General features: G+C 41.3%; 2 protein-coding genes across 3 annotated transcripts in view; one reads left to right on the top strand and one right to left on the bottom strand.

Annotated features, from left to right (window-relative positions):
• Positions 1–16019, top strand: part of bard1 (BRCA1 associated RING domain 1) — a 28315-nt gene extending 12296 nt beyond the window's left edge. The window contains exons 9-11 of the mRNA XM_010879781.4: positions 458–550; positions 12576–12673; positions 14940–16019. Of these exons, the coding sequence (XP_010878083.2) occupies positions 458–550; positions 12576–12673; positions 14940–15281 (533 nt within the window). The 3' untranslated portion in view covers positions 15282–16019. The remainder of the gene's footprint in view (positions 1–457; positions 551–12575; positions 12674–14939) is intronic.
• A 314-nt stretch (positions 16020–16333) lies between these two features.
• vwc2l (von Willebrand factor C domain containing 2 like) overlaps positions 16334–26381 on the bottom strand; it is a 57920-nt gene continuing 47872 nt past the window's right edge. For both annotated transcript variants that reach the window (XM_020055082.3, XM_010879782.4), the window contains one exon: positions 16334–21743. In XM_020055082.3, the coding sequence (XP_019910641.1) occupies positions 21592–21743 (152 nt within the window). In that variant the 3' untranslated portion in view covers positions 16334–21591. The remainder of the gene's footprint in view (positions 21744–26381) is intronic.

Raw genomic sequence — 26381 nt, 5'->3', positions numbered from 1 at the left:
TATTTTGCTGGCCGTTTGTAACTGAATATACCAGCTTTTAATAGGAAGTTGTAAATTGTTTCTAATCATTGTTGTTTATTTTTGTCATAGTCTTGTTATAAAAAAATATAGCATAAAAGTGTTTGTTTAAATTTTTAAGTATCGTCCGAAGCAGCGTTTTCATTTAAACACTGAAGTTAAAATGGCAACGCATCCTGTATCGAGACAAGAATTTAGTATTTTATGTGGTTGAATTCAAACACTGTTTGCTTAACACTTTATACTGTGTTCACATTTTCATCATTAATTGCTAAGTAGATCACCTACACAGATTTTTACTTGTTCTAATGATGCTGTTAATTAACCCTAATTGCTCATGTAAGTTGCTCTGGATAATGGTGTATGCAACCTACCAGTGTACTTAAACACATTCTGAATGGTTGCTCTTTCGATTATTTACTGTTTTTTCTTCTTTTAGTCACTCACGTAGTGGTACCGGACCCAGCAACACCCAGCACCCTGTCTACTCTCCTGGGTCTTTTAAATGGCTGCTGGGTCCTCAACTTCAGCTGTAAGTTACCTGTACCTCTAACCCCTATAGTAACCATGACCAAATGCTTGCCTCTTACCATTCCTTTGGCCGTTTTTTAAACTAAAAGGGGTGATTCACATCCAATAACACATCATGTATAATTTCAAATTGCTGAAGGCTGTTTTATTATAGAGCTCAAAAATATAAGGGAGCACCTTAATCACACATGAACAAAATATATTAAAGATCAAAATCTTTACTGTACATTGTGTAATTCATTGAAAACAAAATGGTCAGTGGAAACCAGATGATCAATGGAAACCAGAATCACCAACCAATTGAGGGCTGGATTCAAACTCACACCAAAAATCAAAGTAAACAAATCACCGGCTGTTCCAATTTGTGTGAATTTCATCACGGCAACTCATAATGTGTCTCAGTAGTGTGTATGGCCTCCATGTGCCTGTATGCATCTGGGCATGCTCCTGATCAGGCGGCAGATGATGTCCTGGGGATCTCCTCCCAGACATGAATCCGGGCATCAGTGAGCTCCTGAACACTCTGTGGCATTACTTAGTGGCGCTGGATGCACCTCCTACATAACGTCCCAGAGGTACTCAATTGAATTCAGGTCTGGGGAACGTGAGGGCCAGTCAATGGCATCAATGCCTTCATCATCCACGAATTGCTTACAAACTCTGGCCACATGAGGCCGGACATTGGCCTGCACCAGGAGGAACCCAGGGCCCACTGCACCAGCGTAAGGTCTAATGATGGGTCTGAGGATTACATCCTGGTACCTAACAGCAGTCAGGGTACTGTTGGCTAGCACATGGAGTTCTGTGTGACCTTCCAAAGATATGCCTCCCCAGACCATCACTGACCCACCGCCAAACCGGTCATGTTGGATGATGTTGCAGGCAGCATAACGTTCATCATGGCGTCTCCAGACTCATGTCTGTCACGTGCTCAGTGTGAACCTGCTCTCATCTGTGAAGAGAACAGAGAGCCACCGTCCTGCCAATTCTGGTGTTGTCTGGGGAAAGCCAATCGAGCTGCAGGTGCTGGGCTGTGAGCACAGGTCCCAGTAGAGGACATTGGGCGCTCATGCCACCCTCTTGGAGTCTTACTGACAGTTTGGTCAGAAACATGCACACCAGTTGCCCACTGGAGGTCATTTTGTAGGGCTCTGGCAGTGCTCCTCCTGTTCCTCATCGCACAATGGAGCGAAAACACGCTCAGTGTTGTACTACCCATTGGTGATGCAGTCAAATATTGTTATACAAATAAACGTTATACTCACATTTCAGGAAAAACGTGTCCTAGCTACCTGTAGACTCCAATCTACCAACCCAATGCCAAAAAAGTTGGGACACTGTACAAATTGTGAGTAAAAAAGAAATGGAATAATTTACAGATCTCAAAACTTATATTTAATTCACAATAGAATATAGATAACATATCGAATATTGAAAGTAAGACATTTTGTAATGTCATGCCAAATATTGGCTCATTTTGGATTTCACGAGAGCTACACATTTCAAAAAAGTTGGGACAGGTAGCAATAAGAGGCCGGAAAAGTTAAATGTAAAGATAAGGAACAGCTGGAGGACCAATTCGCAACTTATTATGTCAATTGGCAACATGATTGGGTATAAAAAGAGCCTCTCAGAGTGGCAGTGTCTCTCAGAAGTCAAGATGGGCAGAGGATCACCAATTCCCCCAATGCTGGGGCGAAAAATAGTGGAGCAATATCAGGAAGGAGTTTCTCAGAAAAATTGCAAAGAGTTTGAAGTTATCATCATCTACAGTGCATAATATCATCCAAAGATTCAGAGAATCTGGAACAATCTCTGTGCGTAAGGGTCAAAGCCGGACAACCATACTGGATGCCCGTGATCTTCGGGCCCTCAGACGGCACTGCATCACATACAGGAATGATACTGTAATGGAAAGCTCAGGAATACTTCCAGAAAACATTGTTGGTGAACACAATCCACCGTGCCATTCGCCGTTGCCGGCGAAAAAGAAGCCGTATCTAAACAGGATCCAGAAGTGCAGGCGTTTTCTCTGGGCCAAGGATCATTTAAAATGGACTGTGGAAAAGTGTTCTGTGGTCAGAAGAATCAAAATTTGAAGTTCATTTTGGAAAACTGGACTAATGTCATCAGGACTAAAGAGGACAAGGACAACCCAAGTTGTTATCAGCGCTCCGTTCAGAAGCCTGCATCTCTGATGGTATGGGGTTGCATGAGTGCGTGTGGCATGGGCAGCCTACACATCTGGAAAGGCACCATCAATGCTGACAGTTATATCCAAGTTCTAGAACAACATATGCTCCCATCCAGACGTTGTCTCTTTCAGGGAAGACCTTGCATTTTCCAACATGACAATGCCAGACCACATACTGCATCAATTACATTGTCATGGCTGCATAGAAGAAGGATCCGGGTACTGAAGTGGCCAGCCTGCAGTCCAGATCTTTCACCCATAGAAAACATTTGGCGCATCATAAAGAGGAAGGTGCGACAAAGAAGACCTAAGACAGTTGAGCAACTAGAAGCCTGTATTAGACAAGAATGGGACAACATTCCTATTCATAAACTTGAGCAACTTGTCTCCTCAGTCGTTTGCAGTCTGTTATAAAAAGAAGAGGGGATGCCACACAGTGGTAAACATGGCCTTGTCCCAACTTTTTTGGGATGTGTTGATGCCATGAAATTTAAAATCAACTTATTTTTCCCTTAAAGTGATACATTTTCTCAGTTTAAACATTTGATATGTCATCTATGTTGTATTCTGAATAAAATATTGAAATTTTAAACTTCCACATCATTGCATTCTTTTTTTATTCACAATTGAACAGTGTCCCAACTTTTTTGGAATCGGGTTTGTACCAGGCTCCAGCCCGGATATTTCATGCACACGAGAACTTGTCAAACAAAGGAAAAGTGTCTCAAAAATGTGTAAATATAAAATTCTGATCCGTAAATAATCTTAGGATTTGTAAATGTAAGTCAACACTTGTAAATGTTTTGCAGATTTGTTTTATTTGTGAAATGTTTTACATATTTACATATGTTTTCATATTTACAGATAATGTTTTATTTACAAAATATATTTTCACATTTACAAATCCTATTTTTTTTTGTGAGTTGTGAAGAATACATGCACATATTTTCTAGATATATTAACAAATATTGAGACACATCTAACTCCATATGCAGGTACCACCTCATGCTACCAATAGTGACAAGGACACTAGCGAAACACAGAACTAGAGAAGAATCAGTCAGGAAGGATAAGAAGAGCGCCGTTGTCTGTGGCAACCACCTGCAAAATCATGCCCTTTTTGGGCAACCGATATACACTGAGTTATACAGATTTACGAGTAACCCTATACCAGATCCCCTTCTCCTACATTCCTTTTCTCATCCAAACATGGGGACTAGTAACCCATTTGTACATGTATAGGACCAAGTATACATCAGTTCAAGAATTTCAACAACAGTCTACCTGATGAATATGGATTTAATATAGAAATGCAACTTAACCAAGTAAATGTTTAAAAATTTTTGTAATGGATAGGTCATCCAGAATTCAAATTTTGTCAGATGTCACTCATCAAAAGATATTCCAGAAGGCTCATAGTAATTTTTTTCAAACAATCCATTATTCAGGTCTGTCCCAGTCTAATTAGCGTTATTAGCGTCGTCATGAATGGAAACTTTCGTACCATTCTTGCAAAGCTGCATTCCAAGCAAAAACGACTCCAAAACCATTCAAACTACATTCAGTAATCTGTCACGGTAGTATACATTTTTTAAAACTGTACACTAACGAAACAGCTGGCGGAATTTGCTGAATTCAAACTGGCACTAGCCAACTATTTTCTATAGCCACCATACACAGCTTCTGTTCTTTGGCAGTGATGTCATTGAGGTGAGCGTGAACTTTAACCTCAACAAGTTATGTGAAGATATGTTGATTCACATAGCTTTTTAAAATTGCTGCTAGTTTACACCTATGTGAATCAACCTATGTATATTTTTTGCTTTATATATTTCTTAATTCTTACTATGTAGATGTCATGTCCATTGTGCAGGATGACGAATGCGATACCATCAAGTTACCCAGTTCAACCCATGGAGACTAGACAGATTGTGTATTATAACAGCAATCAGAAGTATTATTTACAAAGTACACATTGCCTCTGGATATTCTGGGCAAGGGTTGGGCATTAACGTGTTCACTGTCGCCCCCCTTTAGCTGGTCTCCAAGCTTCTTTTCGGTCTATTCATCATGTGTTTTATGGTTAGAACAAGGTAAGGCTCTATCCCCGGAAAATTTTCTTCCTGCTCGTATTCAGAGACAGACATATATGTATTTTCCTGTATATGTATATTTCCCAAATCAAGTTTGACTATCCGAGGTGAATATCAAAGACGAAATCGGTAACTAGTTTTCTAGCTAGTGAATACATACTTTCGTTTTCTGTGTATACACTTACTCTTCCTGAACGAACGAGTGGATTGATACAATTGTGAACGAAACTGACCAGTAAACACAGGAAGTACCTGCTTATTTGAAATGAAAATTATATTGCGAAAATTAAAACTTTATTTTGAGGAATACCACATTGTCATGTTCTTTGAGATAAACAGCACCACTTATCTTAGTTTGGAGAGTTTTAGAGTAGTTTTACGCTTGCAATGTAGCTTTGCGATAGGGGTACGTACAGTTTCCGTTCATTAATTTGTACAATGCTAATAACGCTAATTACTGGCTGAGACAGAGCTGAATAATGGATTGTTTTGAAAAATACTTTGTGCCTGAAGGACCCACTCGGGCCGAAGGAGACTGTCACCAAAATAGGATTTTTGGACAAACTATCCTTTTAACTCCAATTTGATTGTGCTCTCCTTGAAGCAATTTTTACATTTAGATATATATATATACACTTTTTTTTTTTTTCTCAATTCAAGAAGTGACACCTTCATATATTCTAGGTTCATTACACAAAGTGAAACATTTAAAGCCTTTTTTGTTTCAGTCTTGATGATTACGACTCGGCTCATGGAAAACAAAAATCCAGTATCTCAAAATATTAGAATATAAAAGATTTGCAATACAGAAATGTCGACCTGGGAAGAGCTGTAATCAGCTAATTAACTCCCTGAGCCTTCAATCTCTGTCTGTTTCAGTACTCACAACCACAGTCGTGGGGAAAACTGATGACTTGACATTTGTCCAGAAGGCACTCACTGACACCCTCCACAAGGAGGGTAAGCCACAGAAGGTCTTTGCTGAAAGGGCTGGCTATTCTGAGAGTGCAGTATCAAAGCATATTCATGGAAAGTTGACAGGAAGGGAAAAGTGTGGTTTGAAAAGGTGCACAAGCAACAGGGATGATCGCCGCCTTGAGAGGATTGTCAAGCAAAGCGGCTTCAAGAACTTGGGGGAGCTTCTTCACAAGGTGTGGACTGAGGCTGGAGTCAGTGAGCCACCATACACAGACGTGTCCAGGAAATGGGCTACATGTGTCACATTCCTAGTGTCAAGCCACTCCTGAACCAGAGACAACGTCAGAAGTGTCTTACATGGGCAAAGGAGAAAAAGAACTGGACCGTTGCTCAGTGTTCCAAAGTCTTCTCGTCAGATGTAAGTATGTTTTAATTTCATTTGGAAATCAAGGTCCCAGAGTCCGGAGGAAGAGTGGAGAGGCACAGAATGTCCAGTGTGAAGTTACCACAGTCAGTAATGATTTGGGGGTCCACTGTGTTTTATCGAGTCCAGAGTCAATGCAGCCATTCACCAGGAGATTTTAGAGCATTTCATGCTTCCATCTGCTCACAAGCTTTATGGAGATGCTGATTTTCTTTTCCAGCAGGACTTGGCACCTGACCACGGTAACTGACGGTAACTGGTCTGCTGCCCATGGTATTACTGTGGTTGATTGGTCAGCCAACTCGCCTGACCTGAATCCCATAGAGAATCTATGGGGTATTTTCAAGAGGAAAATTAAATACACCAGACCCAACAACACAAACGAGCTGAAGGCAGCTATCAAAGCAACCTGGGCTTCCAAAACACCTCAGCAGTGCAACAGGCTGATTGCTTCCATGCCACACCACACTGATGCAGTAATTTGTGCAAAAGGAGCCCTGACCAAGTATTGATACTTGGAAAACATTGCAGGTGTTTTGAATTAATTACCTGATTAGAGCTCTTCTCAGGTCTACATTTCAGCATTTTTTTATTCTAATATTTTGAGATACTGTGTTTTTGATTTCCATGAGCAGTAAGCCGTAATCAAGATTGCAACAAGGCTTGACATTTTTATATTTTTTGAGATGCACCTGTAATTTACATGCTGATATTGCCTCTAGTGTCAAGGTTTAATACAACAATGTTTAAAATATACCTAGCCAGCCAAAGCCTGTTTATAGAGTGTTGGTGTTTTAGTTTACATGAGTGATGATGATGATTTATTCAACAAATTTTGCATGTTAAAATATTTCCATGTAGTCTGTTCTAAAACATCCTACAAATGCAGAAAAATCTCTTTTTTTTTTTTTTTTTTGTGTTGACAATTTGACAATGTGTTGACAACCTCTACGTTGCTAATTATATTCGTAAGTATCATGATTGTTCTGCTGGCTGCACCCACTGTGTTTTTTTTCGACTTTAGTTCTGGTGTATTCAATTGTGCATGATATTATTGTTGTTAACACAGTGCATGATAGTATTGTATTCGTGTCCATATACTGTCACATAAAATTGCTACATTGACCATTCATTGCAGGTTATGTAATGTTAAACACTAAAATGTTTACATGGATGATATCATGATATCATCCATCTTCTGTTTCTGCTAAGCTTTAAAGCCGCATAGATTCTTACTTCATGTTTTTTCATTATCGCATATCGTACTCGGGGGAGTTTTGTTTTCTTGATTTTAGAATAAATATTTTTTGCTTTGTGCTTTCATTCTCCTTACTTTTATGTAACACATTCTCTCCTGAGAGGCATAACAAGGTTTTTGAAACAGGATATTGTAAATATGAAATGTACGTGTCCCGGCATACATATCTTAATGCAAATACAGGGAATTTTCAAAGGGGGTGTTTTAAATTGTCAGTGGACCAGCCGTCATAATAGGTAGAACTCAAAGACAGAAACTTTTTACTACTCCTGTATTTGATTCCTGCATACATGAATTTGTAAGTGAAATCTTTTTCAGCAGTCTATTCTTGGCAACTTGTCCTTTTCAAGGTATAGGTTTTATTTTACAGTTACCACAGACCAGCAGGGACAGTACAGTAACCAAACAGTAGTGAAATGTATGTTGCCTTGTGTGTCCTTAATGAAATCACCATCACGTACTAGTAAATTAATTTTTGCTGACTTTGAACTAAATCCTGCACCGGTCAGTGATACGGAGACGTTCCTAGACTATGTTGGCTACCTCGGTTCTGAGAACAATCTGAAAACAGTCAGAAGGACAACTTTTGGTCCACAACCCGACCCACCTGCATTGAATTTGTTCTGCAAGCCGACCCGTTACCCGCAAAGAAATACTAATATATGAATGCCCCCAGACATGGTTAATGTCATTCTTAACTTTATTCTCTTGTAATAATTGAATTTTTAGGTTTGTATCTTTGAAGCATTTAACTTGACGCTATGTACATTATAGTAAACCCATGCAATCAAATTTGTCACGCCTACTTGTAGTTCTGAACCCTGATCAATTTGGTTGTCCATGAAACACCCCACATCACTCCAAATCTGGGATTTTGTTGTTGCATTTACATTAGCGGGAAATTTTTTGCTTGTGCTGAAAAGTTTGCTTCAAAAGTAGCGTTGACAGTAAGGCTACCAAGCAACGGGTTATATTCTCAGTGGAGGGAGAGGAAAGTTTCTACTCCATTTCCTCACTGCATTTTTAGTCCTAGACAAGTCTTAATATCCCTCTCTGAAATCACCCTTCATTGCCCCGTGCTTCAGAACCAGGATACCGACAGTCAAGCAAGGCAGCCTGAAATTCCTATGTCTGGGCCTGGGCTGCAGAGCCCTCTGCCCTTTTTCTCCTTCCCTCTCCTCACATCTTGTGAATCTAATTAGCTGATATGCTAATGGCTCCTCTGCTAACGGTGGCGGCGGGGCTAACTAGCTGGCCCTATCGTTTGGAATGAGCCAGGATTAACCTCAGAGTTATCAACCCCCCCACCCCCGCCGTGGCCTTGCGGGGTCCAAATGAAAGCTGTAATTAAGGCGGACGAGTCAATGTAATTACTCCTGATGTTCGTGTGTGTGTGTGTGTGTGTGTGTGTGTGTGTGTGTGTGTGTGTGGGTGGGTGTGTGTGTGTGTGTGTCCGTCCGAGTGTCCCCGACATAATGCGTGTATCAATTGGCCTGTCTGTAGCGTGTGCGCCCTTGTAGCCTTGTGTGTGGAAGTGTCATCATGAGGGAAGACATTGTAGCAGCAGTTGGGCTGTGATCCAGAAATGGGAGTGTGCATGCATTCTAATCTGTTGCCATCTCCATATCATCATGCCATCAACTACATGAGGAGACTTCAAATGGAGGCTGGTGTTGCTACGAGTCTAAGGGATTATAGGGTGGTTAAAAACACTTGGTTATCTTGAAAATCGCTGTCAAGCTTCAGAGATTTTCTGCATCTTGTAGAGTTGGCGAATGTCCATAAACTCCCCCAGTCCCCTTCAAAACACTTATTTTACTGTATTAATGGTTGTCTGAAATGGTACTGTGTTTCCTGTAGTGCACGTTGGATGAGGTATTATGGTACAACTATATATTTTTTCTTTTCCACTTCACAACGCTGAATGCTCATTTTCGAGTGTCTTGGGCCACCAGTGGTGCTGTAGCTGATTGTGTTTTTGCCAATCTCAGCTTTAAACCCCTACACCGCCATTTGGCCTTGAAGTGACATCCAAAAGTAGCACCTCAGATTTATTTGGGAAGAAGCGGTCTCTTTTTCTTTGAGAGGACATTAATATAAATTCTACTTAGTGGTCAGGATGGTGGCGGGGTGTAACTGGTGAGTAGTGGTCTGGATGGTGGCGGGGTGTAACTGGGGACTAGTGGTCCGGGTGGTGGCGGGGTGTAACTGGGGACTAGTGGTCCGGGTGGTGGCGGGGTGTAACTGGGGACTAGTGGTCCGGGTGGTGGCGGGGTGTAAATGCCTCCGCCCCCAGTGCTTGCGAGTTTGAATAAGATATAAGATTCAACTTTATTGTCATTGAACGGAATTAGTACAGTACAATGAAATGCAGTTAGCATCTAACTATAAGTGCAAATAGAAGAGGGCAGGAAATGTATTAAGTATAGTGTGTTACAAGTGGAATATATAGATATGGAATGAAGGCAACTACAGTGCAAATGGCAATTCTAAATGAGCAATGAAGGCAAATGCGGGAGGGCAGAAAATGTATTCAGTGTATATATGTACAAGTGGGAAATTAATAGTTGTGCGATGAGGCAAATGCAAGTACAAATGGCAATTCTGACTGCAATCAAATAACCCATCGCATTTTTGTAAAAAATTTGATTGTTTCTTTTCATGTGACAACACTGAAGAAATGGCACTTTGTAGTGAGCGTACAGCTTGTATAACAGTGTAAATTTGCTGTCCCCTCAAAATAACTCAACACACAGCAATTAATGTCTAAACCGCTGACAACAAAAGTGAGGACACCCCTAAGTGAAAATGTCCAAATTGGGCCCAATTAGCCATTTTCCCTCCCTGGTGTCATGTGACTCGTTAGTGTAACAAGGTCTCAGGTGTGAATGGGGAGCAGGTGTGTTAAATTTGGTGTTATCGATCTCACACTCCCTCATACTGGTCACTGGAATTTCAACATGGCACCTCATGGCAAAGAACTCTCTGAGTATCTGAAAAAAAAATTGTTGCTCTACATTAACATGGCCTAGGATATAAGAAGATTGCTAAGACCCTTTGGGGATGCAGAAAAGCATCACCAAAGAATGATGTTTCCATCTCCATGCTTCACCGTTGGGATGGTGTTCTTGGGGTTGTACTAATCCTTCTTCTTCCTCCAAACATGGCAAGTGGAGTTTAGACCAAAAAGCTCTATTTTTGTCTCATCAGACCACATGACCTTCTCCCATTCCTCCTCTGGATCATCCAGATGGTCATTGGCAAACTTCAGATGGGCCTGGACATGCGCTGGCTTGAACAGGGGGACCTTGCGTGCGCTGCAGGATTTTAATCCCTGATGGCGTAGTGTGTTACTAATGGTTTTCTTTGAGACTGTGGTCCCAGCTCTCTTCAGGTCATTGATCAGGTCCTGCTGTGTAGTTCTGGGCTGATCCCTCAACTTCCTCATGATCATTGATGCCCCACGAGGTGAGATCTTGCATGGAGCCCCAGACCGTGGGAGATTGACCGTCATCTTGAACTTCTTCCTAATAATTGCGCCAACAGTTGTTGCCTACTCACCAAGCTGCTTGCCTATTGTCCTGTAGCCCATCCTAGCCTTGTGCAGGTCTTCAATTTTATCCCTGATGTCCTTACACAGCTCTCTGGTCTTGGCCATTGTGGAGAGGTTGGAGTCTGTTTGATTGAGTGTGTGGACAGGTATCTTTTATATAGGTAACACGTTCAAACTGATGAACTGAGGACCACGGCCCGGACGAAAACCACACTGTTCCTCCTGAATCTGAGGTTCTACTATCGGCCGTATTCTCCTCTCCTGAACCCTGGCATAGACTTTCCGGGGGAGGCTGAGAAGTGAGATCCACCTATAGTTGGAACACACCCTCCGGTCCCCCTTCTTAAAAAGAGGGACCACCAACCTGGTCTGCCATCCCAGAGGCACTGTCCCCGACCGCCATGTGATGTTGCACAGGCATTTTTGTTCATCCACTGTAGATCTCTTCCTTGGTCTAACAGACACTTTGTCATTGCTGAGCTAACCAGAGCTTGCTTTCTTCTTGATGCAACAGTTGATTTTGGCATGAATAATGTTTTGGCTATGTCTCAGATCAATTTCTTTTCTGATTCATCTGCATCATGATGACCAGCTTGATTTCCATTTTGTCAGACACCAGCAACTATAACTGCATATGAAAAGCCTAGAACCAGCAATAGAGATCAACAGTTGTCTTGTGCAAGCATTAATGATGCCAACAGTACACACCCCCTTGTCTAGATGGATGGCTGGGACCACTAGCTGGGTTTTGCTTATTTTAAGTAGACCACTTACTCAGGGCACCATTTCAATACCGCCATTTAGTGTTACCTGATCAGAGTATATACTTAAGATTTCTGTTGTGGATTCACTGCTGCAATTTAGATAATGCACTAATATAGCTTGCTTGCTAAAAGGATGACAGGGAGAAGAAGAATATTATGTCTGTGTGTATGCCCAAATATTAACAGTTTCATTGGAATTGAAAATAGCAAGAGCCAGAAAAATGCTACTGCTTTGAGACTTCGGTCTCAATTGGTAACATTGTTTCACCTATGTTGGTACCAACATTTTCCCACTCCGAATGTGTAAGTGTATTAGCACCACAGCCTCAAATTGTATAAGTGCTAGGTGGGAAAATCACTGCTTTTGTACACAGTTCATTTTTACACTTTATAAAGTGCCTCTTTGCTTTTATGTGGGAAAGCCACTTGTATTAGTTCTAACACGTGGGACTTGGAAAGTGAAGAGGAAATACTATGCCACAATATTGCCATCTTTTATTCTGTGTTGCATCATTAACCCATGGGCAAAGTGGGTTATGGCCATTCAATGTTTTGTCATCACGCAATTCTTTCATTTCTCAGGGTTTCTTCAGGTATGTATGACTTGACCAGGGGTACATATGAACGGAACGAATAACCCATGGTTGTGAGTTATTTGATCTGTAGGTGTCTGATATTCAAACAAAAAATGTATGCCTATACATTGGCTGTATTAACTAAGTAATTTGGATATTTTTTTTCCAGAATATCTATTGGATTTTGAAGTTTTCCATTTCTGTCTTTTACTTTGTTCTCATTCTTTCTCTCTCCCGCCCCTCACAGGGGTGGAGGCGTGCCTGCAGAGAGTTGGCTGGACAGCCGAGACTGACCATGAAGTGGGAGAAGGTCCTCAACGCAGTCGCGTTAACCGACATAGCCTGGTAGGTATCTCACATACACTTAAAATAGTTAATTTGAAGCCACAAATCATATTACAGTTGGATCGTTTCACATGATTTAAAGGTCAAATATAACTACATAAAGGACCTCTTTCATACCATCAGTTATCCAACAACTGCTGATGGAGAAGTGTCCTCTTGCTAGTTACATTGCCTTGTTTTCAGACCGGCCTAAAAGCTTAATGCCACAGACGGCCGGCCTATGAAAAAGACAGGGATTACCAAATATCATACTTACTAGTCTATACCCACACGCTTGTTACACACACAAGTAAGGTACCAAAACAATGGAACATGAATACACAGCCACTAAAATTAGAACAAAAGCTGTATTGATTGGCAAATAAATTATAATTATACACAGATTGAGTATGGTTCTTTGGTTTAAAAAATAAATGCTGACCTAATGAAATGAAATAGAATTAATGCTGTTCCCCATTGTTGTGCTTATGTAAGACCTGAAGGGTTGTGTCTTTAATGTTGATGTCATTAAACAGCATTTTAACTCGATATATGACCAGGGGAATTACTTCTGCAATCTGAATACTTTGTTCAGACATTAGGCCATTCTTTATGGGACTTATATCCAGAGGCACTTAGAATGGTTAGCATCATTGCCGATTGCTGAATAAGATACAGGTCTTCTGTTCTCTCTCTTCTCGTTCATGTGCAGGGCTTTGATACATTTCTAAGGGCTTGCCTACCTTATTTTCCTAAATGTATGAAACAAATGAACCACATTCACTTTTGCTTGTTAGAATAAGAATATATTATTTGTTTTAAATGTTTACATTTCCGTACTGTCCGTGGAATAGGTTTTTGTTTTTATAAAATGCTTTATTTGACTCACCTTTAAAACTTGATCTCCCCCTCCTCATCTACCACTCTGTGTTTGACTCTTCTCCTGTATTTGACTAGACATTATTTGACTCTACTCTTGACTATTTTTTATCTACCGCAGTTGTGAAAAAATTATCTTTTCATAATGTGAAAATAATTGCACTGCTAGCTTTAACAGTTGGTTTTGCCCCCTTTGTCTAGAATAACCCTATGTAGCTGTTTCTTATGACTACAGCTCCGGAAAAAATTAAGAGTCCACTGCACCTTTTTCTTTCTTTTCCAAAAAAGTTGAAAAGGAAAGTTTTTAGTTTTTGGAAAGGAAAGAAAAAGGTGCGGTGGTCTCTTCATTTTTTCTGGAGCTGTATTTATTAATCTCTTACATCACCTGGGAGGAATTTTTGCCCACTGTTCTTCACAACACTGCGTCAACTGTCATGTTCCAGGGCTTTCTTCCATATATGGTCCAATTCAACTCCCCTGACAGGATTGAGATCTGGGCTTTAACTCTGACATTCCATCATCTTATTTAAAAAAAGATATATATTATAAGTGTCCTGTTGTAAGACCTGTGTTTGGTTCAGTTGCAGCTTTTTGACAGATGGCCTCACATTTTCCTCAACAACTTTCTTGTACAGTTTGGAATTCATGGTTGACTTGATAGCAAGTTGGCCAGGACCTAAAGCAGCCAAGCGTCCTCAAACCAAATTTGCGACTGCCTCCATACTTTATGGTTGGTATGACCTTCTTCATTTGTACAGTCTCTCTTTCTGACAGGTGACTCATGCACTTAAACATTGGTTGTGGTGAGGGAGGCCTGTAGATCCCTTGATGTTACCTTTCTTAGAGCCTTCTGTGAGTCAGTCGGTTAGCTCTAAGGATGAATGTTGTGGGACAACCTGTCCTATATATTTTCTCCATTTGTTGATGAGCATTCGGGCTGTGTGGTGATGTACTTTGAATTGTTCACAAATGGCGTTGGTACCCCTACCAGGCTCATGAGCGTCAATGATTTTTCATTTGAAGGCCTTGGATTGATCTGTTGATCTTGGCATGATGTGTTACCACACACCCATATTGTTAAGACCAAACCAGACCAAGTTTCTAAACTTTTCCTAAGCTGTTCTGGTGCACAACATTCTAATTTGAGCCTTTTTGTAATAGTACACCACTACCTTTAACAACCTTTTCTAGATAAGGAAATTGCATTTCTGATTCAGTTGGATAAACGGCTTCAAAGTAAAATAATTGTTTGTGTGATTTGTTAGCTTGGGTTACCTTAATCAATGAATGTGGTTGGAATTTTGCTCACATATCTATGTGTCCAAATATGGAAAAGAAAAGACAACTTTCCAAGGGGTTGTACCTACTTTTTCACATGACTATTTATTCCACTCCAATTCTACTGCAGCTACCTCCGCTGTTCGATGGATGTTTCTTCTACTTCCATGGCTCCTTCAGGAAGCATGCGAAAGATGAGCTTCTCCGGATGGTGAAAGAGGCAGGGGGCCAGGTTCTGACTCGACAGCCCAAACCGGACAGCGATGTGACTCAAACTCTGCCTGCTGCCGCCTACCACGCCTCTCCAGGCTCAGACCAAGCCCTTTGTACCCAGTACATCATCTATGACCCCCAGGGACCCTACCGGCCCCCCAGGTTGAGGTTAGGAAAGGTGTGGTCTGCCCCATCTACATGGGTTGTGAGTTGTATATTAGCCTTTCAATTGCTTCCAGTGCCTGAGCCGGAACCATAGATACGCTCACCTAGGTCATTTTCAACAGGCTCCAAAGTCAAATGTGAGACAGAGGTTGTCTCTGAAAGCTTGTTTTCTGTAGTGTTTTCTTTTTTGCCTGTATGCAACATGGCCTTGTCTCCTTTGCTTGGTAAATTACAGACCTCAAGATCTCACCAAAACAGCCAGTCTGTCAGTTGTGATGTCATAGATAACCTAGATAAGGTAGTGTTAGATGCAGTCACGCTACCATGAATGTGACTGTAAATATCCTTTTATCAGTCGCCAGCCCTGATTTGTTGTTCTTGAAGTTATGTATGTGTTGTTCTGAATTCTTTAAGTTGTATGTGTTTCTTTGTGTTTTCATCCACACTCAATTACTGTATTAAGAAACCTTTTTGCAATTTTCTGTGGTTTGATCGAAGCACCGGAAAAGTCACTTCTTTCAAGACCCTTTATTTTAACTGAAAAGACTGTACCCATTTTCATTTTCTTCAAACAAAAACAATAAAACTGTCTTTGAATGCAGCATATTAATAATACTAACATCACCCTCTGCTGCTGAACATGTTTGTGCTTTTGAGATTGTATGCTTAAAAATAAACCATTGGTTCCCCAGGGTGGTCCAGCATTGCTGCTGCCTCTAGTGCACTTGTACTGCTGCAGCCTGGGTTTAATCTGACCTATGGCTCTTTCAGCTAAAACTTCTGTCTTTCACTTTTTCCCTGCCTAATAAAGCAAAGCATTACATGTTTTAAAAATATATTGGAAAATAAACCATTGTCACAGTGACAAACGTCAGACTAATTTAATAATATACATGTAATACACACTGCCTCCTTTTCCTCGTCTACCCCAAGTATTCTCCAATTTTAAAGGGCTCATTCTATCCTAATTAGGAGTGTCAGCCCTTTAAGACTAAGAGTAAGGGGGGCTTAAGATAAATTCCATAACGAGATGAAGGGTATGGTAGGGAAATGGGGGGGAATTCATTGTCTAGTCACCAAGTTGGCACTTTCAGTGGAAACAAAACAAACCAGGTATTTTCCTTGGGTCTCTGGCTGCCAAAAACACATTACCCACCAGCCTAGAGCGTATCCCTCTTTATTTACTAACCTGGGTTCAAAAGCATTGCAATTACTTTGCGTTTGATAGAGACTGTCTGTCTTAAAGGATACAATAAAACCATCCCAAAAGGGGAAACCCTGCCTATTCAATGCTCAAGGTAGGTTTGGTTCAATGGGATATCCCTAATTTGCTCCCTTGTGGAGTTACAGCAAGGCATTCAGACCTAGTGCTTTTTGTTGAGCAACATACAATAGCTTTGAAAACTATTTTGAGACCTTTCATCTTGTAATTAAGACATTTATATGACACAACCTTGTTAGATTTTGCTTCCCTGTCTGCTGTCTTGTTTCTTTTTGCCAACAGTGGAGGGATGTGGGGTGAAACACTATAAATCCACCACTACTGTAGGTATATCATGGACATTTTCATGTAATGAAAGGTTGAAATGCAAACACTTCCTTCAAACGCAAACATATTAAAGGTTTCAAATAGTAATTGAACCCAGGTGTGCTGCTGCATTATATGGCGCTGAGCTGCGATTGTCCTGTATAGCATTTAGTAGGCATCTGTATCCCAAATGGGACTCTGTTCCCTATAATGTGTATAATGTTTGACCAGGGCCTGTTATTGTTGAGCACCGGTCAAAGTAAAACACTGCATAGGGAATACAATGTGCCTTTTGGAACGCAGCCGTCTTTTTTGGCCCTCTTCCAGGAGGCCTCTCTCAGTAGGATTACTGAGGGATAGGCATAATTGCTATTGATTACTGCGTGCCGCATTAAATTGCTTCCCTCTTCCTCTCCATGTGGGAAGTGGAGGGGGGGCAATTAGTGGTGTGGACAGAGAGAACCTCAGCTTAGCCTGGTAATGAATAAAAATGTGGACTATAGCCTGTTTAAGCAGAGGTTGTGTTTTTCATGGTACCGCATTTCCATGAGCCTCAGGCATTATAGATCCCGGTGAAGTATTGTACATGTTTGTAGAATCTGCATTGTGTTCACTCAACTCATCTGTTGTCGGTGATTTCTTGCATGTAAGAGTCTTTGTCGGAATAAGAGGTGAGGATTCATATATCTGTCTGGACAGTAGACGTGTCAATGAAAGAAAGGAATCAAGACACACAACGTTGCTGTATAGTAACACTTATTCTTCAGTCTATTTAACAAAATAGTTTTTGTCTCCATAAATAATACTTTTTTCCCCCGTCTGCCTCGGATTTCCAGAATACACATACGTTTTCAAGGTATTTACAAGTTACTTTACACCATGAGGGACACAAGGGGTTGTTTCATTTTTATTTGGAATTCAAATCTAGTGTGTGGTTAGATGTACCCACTATGTCATAAAAGCTGTTCTGCAGTGGGGAGTGTTGTCTCATCCAACCAAATCCTCTTTTTGCTAATATTTTCTGTTTCTAATTCGATGTGGTATGAGTGTTTTCAGAAGTTCATATTTGTGTCATCTTTAGGACTAACCCCTTGTGCCCATATAATAACACAGTTTGATTGTTTAATAACAGTGTTTTCTCTTCTTATTAGATAGTACTCTCAGTTGGTTTTTCAGGCACACTTTATGTAACAGAAAAAAAAAGAAAAAGCTGTAGAACAATCTTTCATAGCTTCCAGATACAGTAAGTCGGTGTCTTGTAAAAAGAGCAGTGGTATGATACACCTTCACAGCCGTATGATGGGCAGCGGACCAGCAGTGTCTGGAGTGGGTTGTTAGGTGTGTTAGTGAGCAGGGCTAGTAGGATAGACTTTCAGGGCCAGGCACACAAAAGACCAGACCATTACAGAATGAAGAGAAAATGAACAGGTCGGCTCTGCTCCCTCGAATTTTCAAAATAAATAAAGAACTCGTGCTCTAATTTGAAACTCCAGCTGGGGTCTTAGTGTTGGGTACAAAATCTACCGCACACTGCTATAGTTTGTCTGAAGAGTTTGAGAGTACCTTGTAAGCTCCTTATAGAATCCTGTTTTGGGTGGGAAATGCGTGGTCGAAACATTTTAAGACCACTCTCTTAGCCTTTGCACTTATTGGCTTCAGTTTTTATTAGCAATGAGATCTTCCGCAGCTGTTCACGAAACCGAGGTTGTGATTATCATTCAAGAGAATGTATAACAATAAAAGGTTATCAATATCAACAGGAGAGGGGTTATTTTAATGTGATCCATGACCGGAGGGTGTCCACTGCTTTAGCCCGAAGGAGATAAGTTGTCTTTCAACAACCTGGAAATCCGTGACCTTTTCAGGGATCCCTAGCTCCACAGACAGGTATAAAGTATACATTTGCATGATTATATGCAATATATGTCTCTGTGCATCCCTCTGTACATTGAACCCAACTGGCTGTAAAATACTTGTTCAGATGTGTCCTTGCTAACACTTGGCCATATCCTGTACAGTAGTGGAAACTAGTAGGGACTCTAGGCTTGCTGTACTGTATGTAAAGGATACGAATTATTCACTCTTGAGTATTCATGTATTATACAGTACTGTTCAAAAGTCTTAGGCAACTGAAGGTCAAACTAAAGTTGTTTATTTGGATAGTGTTTATTTGGAAAAAATGTATATGAGATATATATTGAAACACTGCCCAAATAAATGACCTTAGGTTGATTTTCAAGTGCCTTTGACACTTTGGCACAGTACTCTATGTTAAGCAGAAGCGAGGCAAACAATGGACATTGCTCTAGAGTTTTCAGTTAGGTTTTTTTGCAGTCGTGGCTGTGGTTGGTCATTTAAACATACATGCTGGTTAGTGAAGCAACAATGGTAGTGGCCATGTTTCTGAATCACTTTTCACTTGCCCTCTGTTGTTTCGGTAACTCCTTTCTTTTTCCAAGGTTCTGTCCCTCTTTCTTTGTCTTATTTTTGAAAGTTCCACACACCATGGCAGCGAAGGATAATCTACCGTTTATTCAGTCACATAAATCAATGACACTGAAGTGTAAATACCTGATATTTGGACAGATATTTAGATGACAGACCTAATTAAAGAGTGTGAGTGATACCTACGTGGAAAGATGTCATGTATGAGACTCAGTGTATGGACCTGTGAAGTCGATGTGCATAATACAAAATGTGCATATATTCCGGGTTGATAAATGACATCTCTTCAATTTGTGAATGACTCATTCCTCACGAGACAAGGTAATTACAAAAATGACCTGAGCAACTCTGACTATAATGATGCACACCAGAATTGAATTCCCCTTCCCTCATTCGTTCATCTACTGAATTCCCCATAATTCAATAATAATAATAAGACTGCAGGCTGCTGAGTAGAAAATAATGAGGTAAACTACAGTACAGTGGCTGCAGTGCAGACAAAGATGGGTTTCGGAGGAGAGGCTTGTTAATGTATATTTGGGGGTTATGTCCCAAATGGGAACCTATTCCCTACAGTGCACCGCCTTTTCCCCTCGGGCATTGGTCAAACACAGTGCACTACACGGGAAATGACGGTGTCATTCGGGACACAGGCTGGTATTCTATTCCTCCACCTCTTTAGTCAGGGCCCAGGGGTCTCACTCCTGTGTTCATTTCTGTCTCATTACCGAAAGCTGGAAGCCGTTATTAAGTAGTTCATCCATCACACAGGAGGAATATGTTCTAAAAGGTTAACAGGAAGGGATTCTCACCTAAAAAAAAAAAAAAAAGTATCAGTGATAAATTGCAGAGGCTTAGTAGGAAATTCACAGTTGAATTAACGACCAGTATTTATCATCTCAAAAAGAAAAGAGCCTAGAATGTGGGTAGTGCACAGTACACCGGTCGTGTGGAGCTGGTTGGAGCTGTGACACTTAAACATATTAGAATCAATGCATTAGCAAGGCATTGCATTAGCTAAAGCTAAATAGCCCTGGCCATATGCTGGGCTGCCATAGTGGACCTATGCTGATCTATATAGGAGGTTATAAAACAGAATATCTAGTGTGTAATCTATTGAGAGGAGCTTTGTATCTCAACAAGAGTCTTATTGGCTTAAGTGCTTTTTCTTGAGCTGCAGTGGATCAACATTTGCAAGCTGAAAATGTATTCCTGGGCAAACTGTGTGTATTGGCGTATAGACGATGAAAGTGTATGTGAGTGTGTATGCACATGCATACGTGTTTGTGTGTTTATGTGTGTCTCTGTGATCCTCTGCTTTGAAGCACCAACACATGCAGATTTTCCCTTTGTCTCTCTCTGAGTTCTTGCCGAGTTTGCTTGGCTGTTGCTGGCCCGGGCATATGATTTACCACAGAATAGTGCTTGATTAAGGGAAATTAAAGCAGGCCGCTGCTTGACTTGGTAATTGCTTGGATAACAAGTTCAAGCTGTTCGCTCTGAGGAATATTTTCTGTTGGTTTGGGCCATGGGGGAAAACAATAAACGCAATTAAGCCATGAGGAATGGCCGATGTAGCGCATTAATGCTGTGTGAGTTTACCCCGTTATAGTTTATCCTGGTTTCTAACTTAGGACTTTACTTCAACTGCCCAAAAAAGATGTAATGTTTGTTCATTTTCTACTTTTTGATTAACTTATCAGTTAATAATGTATTATTAATTTGATATATGTGATGAGAATGGCCTCCGATAGCATCTCAAGGACAGTCAAAAAAAGGGAAAAAGTCAAGAAGGAGTGAACTCACTGGCAATGAGTTCAATGACTAACACAGAGATCATAAAAGCTGAGTGTTACACTGAAGTGATCACTGTTCATGTAATAGCGGAGTAACATTTTCGATTTAAACCCCAGCTGACTTTTGTTTAAAGTGCAGTGAATTGTGTGCTTACAGTTCATCTGGTTCTTGTGTCCTGTTCAACCCTCTAGATCTCAAAACATATGAGTGAGCAGCAAATACGACAGGCATTTGTAAAAGTGTCAATGGTTAGGAGGAAATGAGTTAATGAAATATATAATTGGGTTGCTAAGCAGCGTAAGCAAGAAGTACTCATGAGAAAATATATATAGTTAGACAGTCAAAACAGGAAAAAACAGTCTCAAGAAAAGTTCTTCCTCCTGCTCTCTCACTCTCTCCGCACCTTCATGGTCAAAGTTGTGGTTCTGGTGCGGTGTAGGTACTAGGTGTGAGACCTTTAAATCGCAGCTAGTTATGCCGTCTCCTAGCCAGTGTCGCCAAGAAATTGTGCTCCAATCCTGTCCATCATACCAATCACACGAGATGAGCATTTTGTTTGTTTGTCACGGCTGCGGCAGCATTCCAGACCACTCCCAGGCTGCACATCACCAACACCGTCCCCCCGCCAGGGTTACTATGACAACGTCTGGCCATTGAGGCACTCTCTGCGCAGGCACTGAGCGGGCTTCCACCAGTCCCCGTTGTGACAGCGGCAGATGGTGCAGTCGTCCACCTTCACTTCAATGCCGGCTGGGATGATCGTTGTTCCGGCGAAGCAGTTTGGACCTACCACATGGGAGGAGAGGAAGGGAGAACAGAGGGATGGAGAATGGATGAGAGTGAGGAGGATAAATCAGTGCAGCGGTGGTTCTCTCTGGAGGTTCTATTCTATTCGCGGAGTGATGCGGAGAACCTGCCTCGGTGGTTTTGAAGTCAAAACAGACACACGCATCCTATCATGGGCATGCACCGATGGGCTTGTTTTAGCAACACTAAAGCGTTTTTGTTCATCTGGTTTTCCCTTGACGTCGAACACTTTGCATCCTAATGCTCTGCGTGCAGACAGGACAGGAGAGGAGGCTGGCAGCCTCTGCATATGTTAGGGTGGCAGCACAGAGAGGACTGTGTAGACATGTATTGTACATGCGTGGACATAGTCGTGCACAAATGCACATTTTCGCATATATTACATGTCCACACGAGAAAGGTGCCCAGCAGGGAGAAGCCGTAAAATCACTCCGAGGCTGCATGGAAAGATCTCACCCCCTGTGGAGAGTCAGTCTAAGAGGAAGTTACAGTCTGCGTTTTTAGCCCACAGCTCTACTTAAAAATAACCTTTCTAATACAAAATCTCGTAGTCTGCATTGAAACGCCCCCTCAGCCATTTTAGAAAGTTTGCTTCAAACCCAAGTTCCTCTACGCCACGTTTATACTATGCCCTTGTAACAGACTTAAAGAGTCACGAGTTTTCGTTCTGGCCAAGCAGACTTCCCAGACAGAGCTCTCCATCACAACAGACTACCACACCATACCAACATCGTATTACACCAGCAAATGATTGGTGGAGACATGGGCTAATGGGTGTTTCCAATGCATTCGGGACATTGGTCATTTTCTTTGAAATTAGTAAATGGAAGGACACAATGGCACAGTTTTGGGGGGAATAACGAGTTCAGGAAAACGGGAGGGATAAATTAGGACCCAGCCAGTTAATCGTAAATTTCACAACCCTGGCAATGTCATACATAGTAGTTATACACAACCACCAAAGTCCCGGCGTCCTGGCATTGTACTGACAACCTTCATGTGAAGCATACATTTTCTTTCTCTTGCTACAGTATTCTACAGTTGCCTAGAATTCTCTCTTCACTTTTTTATTTTATTAAAACGAAGCAATCATTGGCTCAATTGGTGTGACGGTGACTTTGGAGCTGCTCTTTTAAACAGTCTTACAGAGATCTATAAAACCGTCTGGATTTAGGGCAGGCTCGACCTTTCAGTTTAAACCTATTCAAAGTATTGTTTATAGCAGAACACTTACACCTACTCTCAGGGAAATAGCTTCACTGATTGATCAGCAAGTTTACAATGACCTTGTCTTTATCCAAAAGGACCAACAACAACAACGACAGTTTATTCCGTATATTGAAGTGTTTCATCAGTTCATTTTGGCTACACATTTTGACTGTTTCAGTTTGATCCATACAGGCTAATATGAACCAGGAGGAATGGAAACACTTTACACATTGGTTATACAATGTAAGGAAGATTATGGTACGGTAATACTAATATGATGAATTACAAGAAATCATGCAAATCGGTCTTCATTTTATCCAGTTTCACACAGCAAGTAAATAATACTGCAGTAATAGGACATGTGAATAATGTGGATTACAATTGATGGCCATTTAGATTTTTGTAACACTATTTGGATAGTCAATCTGTAGATACTTTACAGACTGTCAATATATTTTCAATTATTTATCGACTAACACTTACCCTAACCTTAAATCTCATCATATCCCTAAACTTAACACTTAACACTGTCTAACCCATAAACTTTTATTGTAAATCTAAACCTAACCTTAATCTTAGCAAGCATTTACTTTCAATTAACTATCTGCTATCACTAACCCTAACCTTAATCCTTACCCTAATTCTAATTGTAAATTGTAAAACCAACATTTACTTTCAACTATCTACTAACACTACCTCTAATCCCTAACCCTTACCCTAACACTTCTTTTGAACCTAGCCCTAGCAAGCATTCATTTTATTTTTTATAGTTTGTTGATATGTGCATTTATGAATATCTGTAAGAGCATCTACAGATGCTAAATTTTACTATACAAAATAAAGTCTAAACATTAATTTGTTTTAGGGTTATATATATGTATTTTGTTATGTAAAATCTGGTCTGAAATGTCATTTAAATTACAACTTGTAGAAGCCTTTCAAAACCTTGAATACACAGCAAGATGAGATAAAATAATCTGTGTTATGAATCAACACAAAATATTCAGTCACACTTGTGTTTATTGAAGCTCAGATTTTTAGACAATCACTTGTCTCAAGGTAAGTCAGTAAACAGCTGTTTCCTAATCTCTAGTACAAAATGGTATTCCTCTTCCTTGGGGTATAACAGCGGCTTTACGCATTGTCTCATGGGCAAGACTGTAGACCTCAAAATATAGTCTGTCAAGAAAGACATATATTCTCAATCATGAGAAAAGGGTTTTATGTTCTTGAATAATACTGATCAATGTCCACAGACCATGTCCAGCATGGCATTCCTGGGTCTCAGCAATAAATAGTGTTTTCCTCACCAACTAAACACAAGACAGGCATATGGTTGTATTAAACCTGCTAAATGGAAAACGTATAAACAATGAAAAAATGCCTTATCCACTGCCCACATTTTTTTTAAATTAGACACAACCTCTATTCATTACTCCATTTGAAGAGTTAGTTTTTATAGAATGTTCACCACCAACATTTTTTATGTATTTAGGCCCACTTGGTTGTTGATCACCCATGTTAAGAGTCTAAGACTGGGGAACTGACTTATAGTCCCCCCTCTAACCAGGCTGGCAAAGGTTTTAACAGTGTATTTTCAAATATTTGTGTATGATCAGTATCCTGGAGCATTTACTACTCGGTTCCACAAAAAGAAACCTGGCTGAAACTAATACTGGAGCTGCGTGACTAGGAAGGCTAAAATCCTTGACCAGAGTTCCATATTACAGTGCCTTTACTACTTCTAAAACATCTTATTGTGTAGGGCTCTGCTCAAAATGTGTGCACTTTATACAGAATACAGTAGGTGTTCATTCAAATGCAACCACAAGCAAAGGTGGGCATTATGTAAAACATGATACTACTTCAATAATTATTTTTGAGTGTTGTTATTTGTATTTCCCTGACCTGTACTACAAATAAAAATACACATTTCTCTATAGTGCTGATAGTTAGTCTCTATAGACTCTATAGTATTAGTTAGTCCTGGGTGGTTTTGGGTGGGGGGATAGTACTGAGAGCATCTAAAGCGTGTATGAGGAGACTACATGTCAATACAAATTAAATGACAGAATGGCAAGAATGGTTAAATAGGGAATATCAATTTTAAATTATAAATATTTCCATCCATCCATCTTTTTCCGCTTATCCAGGGCTGGGTCACGGGGGCAGCAGTCTAAGCAGGGATGCCCAGACTTCCCTCTCCCTAGACACTTCCTCTAGCTCTTCCAGGGGGACACCGAGATGTTCCCAGGCCAGCCGGGAGACATAGTCCCTCCAGCGTGTCCTAGGTCTTCCCTGGGGTCTCCTCCCGGTGGGACGGGCCCGGAACACCTTCCCAGGAAGGCGTTCCGGAGGCATCCGGAACAGATGCTCAAGCCACCTCAGATGACCCCTCTCGATGTGGAGGAGCAGCGGCTCTACTCTGAGCTCCTCCCGGGTGACCGAGCTTCTCACCCTATCTCTAAGGGATCGCCCAGCCACCTTGCGGAGAAAGCTCCTTTCGGCCGCCTGTATCCGGGATCTTGTCCTTTCGGTCATGACCATAGGTGAGAGTAGGAACGTAGATTGACCGGTAAATCGAGAACTTCAACCTTGCGGCTCAGCTTTCTTCACCACAACAGACCGATACATCAACCGCATTACTGCAGAAGCTGCACCGATCCGTCTGTCAATCTCCCGTTCCATCCTTCCCTCACTCGTGAACATGACCCATAGATACTTAAACTCCTCCACTTGAGGCCTGAATTCTCCACCAACCTGAAGTGGGCAAGCCACCCTTTTCCGACTGAGGACCATGGCCTTGGATTTGGAGGTACTGATTTTCATCCCCACCGCTTCACACTCAGCTGCAAACCGTCCCAGTGCATGCTGAAGGTCCTGGTTTGAAGGGGCCAACACAACAACATCATCCGCAAAGAGCAGAGACAAAATTGTGTGGTCCCCAAACCTGACACCCTCCGGCCCCTGGCTGCGCCTAGAAATTCTGTCCATAAAAATTACGAACAGAACCGGCGACAAAGGGCAGCCCTGCCGGAGTCCAACATGCACTGGGAACAAGTCTGACTTACTGCCGGCAATGCGAACCAAGCTCCTGCTTCGGTCGTACAGGGACCTGACAGCCCTTAGCAAAGGACCCAGGACCCCATACTCCCGAAGCACCCTCCACAGGATGCCGCGAGGGACACAGACGAATGCCTTCTCCAAATCCACAAAACACATGTGGATTGATTGGGCAAACTCCCATGAATCCTACATCACCCTGTAGAGGGTATAGAGCTGGTTCAGTGTTCCACGGCTCGGACGAAAACCACACTGTTCCTCCTAAATCTGAGGTTCGACTTTCGGCCGTATTCACCTCTCCAGTACCCTGGCATAGACTTTCCCGGGGAGGTTGAGAAGTGTGAT

This window comes from Esox lucius, chromosome 16 (genome assembly GCF_011004845.1).
Source record: "Esox lucius isolate fEsoLuc1 chromosome 16, fEsoLuc1.pri, whole genome shotgun sequence".
NCBI lineage: Eukaryota > Metazoa > Chordata > Actinopteri > Esociformes > Esocidae > Esox > Esox lucius.
This window is presented reverse-complemented; position numbering and strand designations above follow the sequence as displayed.